Source organism: Salmo trutta, chromosome 12 (assembly GCF_901001165.1).
Source record: "Salmo trutta chromosome 12, fSalTru1.1, whole genome shotgun sequence".
In the NCBI taxonomy this organism is placed as follows: Eukaryota; Metazoa; Chordata; class Actinopteri; order Salmoniformes; family Salmonidae; genus Salmo; species Salmo trutta.
Window position 1 is genome coordinate 42,016,713 of NC_042968.1, and position 6,859 is coordinate 42,023,571.

General features: G+C 42.4%; 1 protein-coding gene across 2 annotated transcripts in view; it reads left to right on the forward strand.

Annotated features, from left to right (window-relative positions):
* Positions 1-6,243, forward strand: part of LOC115203560 (vacuolar protein sorting-associated protein 13C) — a 248,732-nt gene extending 242,489 nt beyond the window's left edge. For both annotated transcript variants that reach the window (XM_029768341.1, XM_029768340.1), the window contains exons 81-84: positions 978-1,069; positions 3,649-3,772; positions 4,167-4,250; positions 4,341-6,243. In XM_029768341.1, the coding sequence (XP_029624201.1) occupies positions 978-1,069; positions 3,649-3,772; positions 4,167-4,250; positions 4,341-4,442 (402 nt within the window). In that variant the 3' untranslated portion in view covers positions 4,443-6,243. The remainder of the gene's footprint in view (positions 1-977; positions 1,070-3,648; positions 3,773-4,166; positions 4,251-4,340) is intronic.
* Positions 6,244-6,859: the final 616 nt, after the last annotated feature.

Here is a 6,859-nt window from a genome sequence, read left to right on the forward strand (position 1 = left end):
ACTGCAGTATGTACCGGTATGTTAGCTACGCTATCCTTACGAACCTATAGCATTACTGCAGTATGTACCGGTATGTTAGCTACGCTATCCTTATGAACCGCATAGCATTACAGCAGTATGTACCGGTATGTTAGCTACGCTATCCTTATGAACCGCATAGCATTACAGCAGTATGTACCAGTATGTTAGCTGGTTACCTAACGTTAGTTGGCTACTAATACATCTGCTAACTAACTAACTAACTACCCAACGTTTATTGACTTGATTATTCACATCATTCTTAGCTATGTGGTATAGTCGTTGTGCGTTTCAATCGACGTTGTTAACTCTGGCGATCTACTCTGATTTCAGAACACTCTCGCGCAGAATAACTGATGAATTTACAAAACGCTCAACACTCGTAGACTATGGCCGGTGTCAATAAACGTCAGCAAAAATATATATATATTCAATTGTTGCCAGGAACACAGTTCCAGTCACCAAGGCTCTGGATAACATGAAAACAGCCTAACCAGCTCTGCTAGGGCGAGTATAATGGTCAGAGTGAGGTGTCTGGAAGTAGCTAGCCAGTTAGCTTGGGTGCTTGACTGCCGTTGAACGCTCGGATCAACCCTACTCCTCGTGTGCGCTCTGAACGCTCCGAGAGCGAAACGCTCTCAATTTTACAAACGGACAATCTGTCAACGCTCTGGATTTGACGAAGGCCCAGAGTGCACTACGGCACCCCAGATTTTTACGAACACACCCGAAATCGTAAAATGTTTAGCTAGTCGTTTGTTATGCTAACAAGCTAGCAAGAGGTTGCATAGCAACAGCATCAACTTCCGGTAGACAGGCGACGCTCTAGTACGCTCGACTGAAACGATACCGTTCGGTTTACAGTATACTAATAGTATGTAGTATACAGGAAGTTAGTATGGGTATTCGAACACAGCTAACGTATTGTATGTTTCCACACATGGACACTGCTCCTTCAGAGGTCAGAGATCAAGCAGCTGGAAGGGGAGATCTTCAGAGAACACTGTTTATACCCTGGACACAGGAAGACCAACATTATAGTGACCAACAGGTACATTATGGAAGACTTCAGTTCAACGTGACTAGTGCCTCAGGGTAGACATTTTGTGTTGTATATTGGGGATACTGGTTTGAGAAGACACTTTAACTGAAAAGGTCTTTAACAAATTGTGCATTCAAGGAAAGTATTCAGACCCCTTGACTTTTTCCACATTTTTGTTACTTTACAGCCTTATTCAAAAATGGATTAAATAAATACAAATTCTCATCAATCTAAACACAATACCTCATGACAAATTGAAAACAAGTTTTTAGACATTTTTGCAAATTTATTACAAGTAAAAAATATATAAATACCTTATTTACATAAGTATTTAGACCCTTTGCTATGAGACTCTAAATTGAGCTCAGGTGCATCCTGTTTCCATTGATCAGCCTTGAGATGTTTCTACAACTTGATTGGACTCCACCTGTGGTAAATTCAATTGATTGGACATGACTTGGAAAGGCACACACCTCAAATCGGGTCCAATCAATTGAATTTACCACAGGTGGCCTCCAATGAAGTTGTAGAAACGTCTCAAGGATGATCGATGGAAACAGGATGCACCTGAGCTCAATTTAGAGACTCATAGCAAAGGGTCTGAATGGTTATGTAAATAGGGTATTTCAGTTTTTAATTTGTAATAAATTAGCAACATTTTATAAAAACCTGTTTTAGCTTTGTCATTGGGTATTGTGTTTAGATTGATTAGGGAAAAAATGTATTTAATCCATTTTAGAATAAGGCTGTAATGTAACAAATTGTGGCAAAAGGGAAAGGGTTTGAATACTTTCCGAATGCACTGTGTGTGTACCTACAGTACCAGTCAAAAGTTTGGACACACCTACTCATTCCAGGGTTTTTCTTTATTTTTTATATTTTCTACATTGTAGAATAGTAGTGAAGACATCAAAACTGTGAAATAACACATATGAAGTCATGTAGTAATCAAAAAAGTGTTAAACAAATCCAAATATATTTGAGATTATTCAAAATAGCCACCCTTTGCCTTGATGACAGCTTTGCACACTCTTGGCATTCTCTCAACCAGCTTCACCTGGAATTATTTTCCAACAGTCTTGCAGGAGCTCCCACATATGCTGAGCACTTGTTGGCTGCTTTTCCTTCACTCTGGGGTCCAACTCATCCCAAACCATCTTAATTGGGTTGAGGTCGGGGGATTGTGGAGGCCAGGTCATCTGATGCAGTACTCCATCACTCTCCTTCTTGGTCAAATAGCCCTTACACAGCCTAGAGGTGTTTTGGGTCATTGTCCTGTTGAAAAACAAATGATAGTTCCACTAAGCGCAAACCAGATGGGAAGGTGTATTGCTGCAGAATGCTGTGGTAGCCATGCTGATTAAGTGTGCCTTGAATTCTATATAAATCACTGACAGTGTCACCAGAATAGCACCCCCACACCTCACACCTCCTCCTCCATGCTTCACGGTGGGAACCATACATGCGGAAGTCATCCGTTCACCTACTCTACGTCTCACAAAGACACGGCGGTTGGAACCAAAAATCTCTAGTTTGGACTCATCAGATCAAAGGACAGATTTCCACCAGTCTAATGTCCATTGCTCGTGTTTCTTGGCCCAAGCAAGTCTCTTCTTCTTATTGGTGTCCTTTAGTAGTGGTTTCTTTGCAGCAAATCGACCACGAAGGCCTGATTCACGCAGTGTCCTCCGAACAGTTGATGTTGAGATGTGTCTGTTACTTGAACTCTGAAGCATTTATTTGGGCTGCAATTTCTGAGGCTGGTAACTCTAATGAACTTATCCTCTGCAGCAGAGGGAACTCTGGGTCTTCCTTTCCTGTGGCGGTCCTCATGAGAGCCAGTTTCATCATAGCGCTTGATGGTTTTTGCGACTGTACTTGAAGAAACTTTCATAGTTCTTGAAATTTTCTGGATTGACTGACAATGTCTTAAAGTAATGATGGACTGTCGTTTCTCTTTGCTTATTTGAGCTGTTTTTACCATAATATGGACTTGGTCTTTTACCAAATATGGTTATCTTCTGTATACCACCCCTATCTTGTCACAACCTAACTGATTGGCTCAAACACATTAAGAAGGAAAGAAATTCCACAAATGTACTTTTAACAAGGCACACCTGTTAATTGAAACGCATTCCAGGTGACTACCTCATGAAGCTGGTTGAGAGAATGCCAAGAGTGTGCAAAGATGTCATCAAGGAAAAGGGTGGCTCCTTTGAAGAATCTCAAATCTAAAATATATTTTGATTTAACACTTTTTTGGTTACTACATGATTCCGTATGTGTTAATTCATAGTTTTGATGTCTTCACTAAAATTCTACAATGCAGAAAATAGTAAAAAATTAACTAGAACGAGTAGGTGTCTCCAAACTTTTGACAGGTACTGTATATAGATAGATACTACTATATACAGTAGATCTACAGTATCTATATATTCATTAATTAAACACTCCTGCATTCATTGTGTATGAATTAACGTTACTGTCGATGAAGTACAGTTATTCCAATATTGAGGTTGTCATGTATTTTGCCACTTTTTGTCACGTTGTAACTCCTAGACCCCGTGACATCTCTTGTTTTCCTACAGGAGAGTGATGTGTGTGAAGGAGGTGGAGTTTGTGGGACACTTCAACAAAGAGTGGGAGTGTCTGTTTGAGTATTTCTCAAGGCCTCCATACGTGGAAGGAGGGGACCTGGTGATCTACTGCAAGGTCTGGCTGAGACATCTTTACCTGACACATTAACTAGCATCCTTAGGTCCAGTCAGAACTATTTTAAAAATTCACTCACTTACTTAGTTACTTGCATCCTTATCTCCTTGGGTATTGTATTGGGACTGAATCTCTTTGTCTGACGACAGGAACAGAACAAGTATTGTATTGGGACTGAATCTCTTTGTCTGACGGCAGGAACAGAACAAGTATTGTATTGGGACTGAATCTCTTTATCTGACGGCAGGAACAGAACAAGTATTGTATTGGGACTGAATCTCTTTGTCTGACGGCAGGAACAGAACAAGTATTGTAATGGGACTGAATCTCTTTGTCTGACGACAGGAACAGAACAAGTATTGTATTGGGACTGAATCTCTTTATCTGACGGCAGGAACAGAACAAGCTGAAGTTCCAAAAGAGAGATGGACTGGAACCCATGAGAGTGCTGCACCTCAAGTACCCTGCCACTGCCCAGGTCCCAATAATACACCTTTTTGTGTGTGTGTGTGTGTGTGTGCTTGTGCTCGACCCACACTACCTAACGGCCTCTCCTTCTCCTCTGTAGAAACTGTGTGAGGCCATAGAGCAGGCGCAGTCGGCCCAGAGGCAGCATCGGATGGTGAAGCAAAAATCACAGCGCTTTCTCAAACTGGGAGACAAGTGTTGATGTCATCACCGACCAGAACGATGTCACCGCTGCCCAGAATAATGTCATGATTACCCAGAATGATGTCACCGCTGCCCAGCATGAGGTCCTGATTACCCAGAATGATGTCATGATTACCCAGCATGAAGTCCTGATTACCCAGCCTGACGTAATCGCTACTCAGTAGGTCACCACTGATCAGCCTGTACACTGTTCCTGCTACTGTACTGCCCAGCCCAACACACTGCTACTGTACTGCCCAGCCCAACACACTGCTACTGTACTGCCCAACACACTGCTACTGCCCAGCCCAATACACTGCTACTGCCCAGCCCAACACACTGCTACTGTACTGCCCAGCCCAACACACTGTTCCTGCTACTGTACTGCCCAGCACACTGCTACTGTCCTGCCCAGCCCAACACACTGCTACTGTACTGCCCAGCCCAACACACTGCTACTGTACTGCCCAACACACTGCTACTGCCCAGCCCAATACACTGCTACTGCCCAGCCCAACACACTGCTACTGTACTGCCCAGCCCAACACACTGCTACTGTACTGCCCAGCCCAACACACTGCTACTGCCCAGCCCAACGCACTGCTACTGTCCTGCCCAGCCCAACACACTGCTACTGTACTGCCCAACACACTGCTACTGTACTGCCCAGCCCAACACACTGTTCCTGCTACTGTACTGCCCAGCCCAACACACTGCTACTGTTCTGCCCAGCCCAACGCACTGGTACTGCCCAGCCCAACACACTGCTACTGCCCAACTCAACACACTGGTACTGCCCAGCCCAGCCCAACACACTGCTACTGTACTGCCCAGCCCAACGCACTGCTACTGTACTGCCCAGCCCAACACACTGCTACTGTACTGCCCAGCCCAACACACTGCTACTGTACTGCCCAGCCCAACACACTGCTACTGTACTGCCCAGCCCAACACACTGCTACTGCCCAGCCCAACACACTGCTACTGTACTGCCCAGCCCAACCCACTGGTACTGCCCAGCCCAACACACTGCTACTGCCCAGCCCAATACACTGTTACTGCCCAGCCCAACACACTGCTACTGCCCAGCCCAACATGCATTTGCACTAAAGAAAAGCCATGCATTAGTGTTTACAGTCCTGTTTACTAATGAGTCACTGCTGCCTTATGGAGAAGAAAAAGTATGTGATAATTTGACCGTTTATGAAATCATTTTGATAATATCTGCATCAATGATAGGAATGTTGTTGTTTTTGGTTTACACAATTCCCTCCAGAATCAATGATTGTAATTGGACAAGGGTGCAATAAAAATAAATATAGAAATTTGATGAAGGATCTATAAAATGTGTTTTTGGTTTTGTCTTTGCTTTTCTTTGTAATGTTTTTCAGATGTCTGATTTAAGGGGTCAATGATAGTTGATCTAACTGCTGTGCAAACAGAGGTGATTTATATGGACAACAGTATTGAAAAGTCCAGTGTTCATTGTTTCTATAGGTTTATCTTGTTTTGGGAGGAAATATCCACTTAACTCTTTGAGTTTTCCCTTTGATTAACAATCATTTTACTGACATAATATCAATCTATCTTGAAATGGGGGTTCATTTTGTAAACTGTTTATCTAAAGTGATGTACTGTATACATCTACAGTATACGCTGCGTTGGCCAGTGAAGGCTCTAACTGTACTGAAAACTATGTAATGTTACTTTTCATATATGTTGCTGTCATCTATACAAATAACAATGTACGAGCATATTCTGCCCTAATCTATCCGGCTAACCTTGGTGGACCAAATAAATAATCGAATACAAACATTAAATCTTTTAAATAAACATTGTCTCTGTTCATATTTAGCTAATCTATAATAACAAGGAGGAAAGTCAACGACCTGGCTAATCGAGTTAGCGTATATGATACAAGGAGGAAAGTCAACGACCTAGCTAACTGAGTTAGCGTATATGATACAAGGAGGAAAGTCAACGACCTAGCTAACTGAGTTAGGTTATATCATATGATACAAGGAGGAAAGTCAACGACCTAGCTAACTGAGTTAGGTTATATCATATGATACAAGGAGGAAACTCAACGACCTAGCTGAGTTAGGTTATATCATATGATACAAGGAGGAAAGTCAACGACCTAGCTAACTGAGTTAGGTTATATCATATGATACAAGGAGGAAAGTCAACGACCTAGCTAACTGAGTTAGCTTATATCATATGATACAAGGAGGAAAGTCAACGACCTAGCTAACTGAGTTAGGTTATATGATACAAGGAGGAAAGTCAACGACCTAGCTAACTGAGTTAGGTTATATCATATGATACAAGGAGGAAAGTCAACGACCTAGCTAACTGAGTTAGCTTATATCATATGATACAAGGAGGAAAGTCAACGACCTAGCTAACTGAGTTAGGTTATATGATACAAGGAGG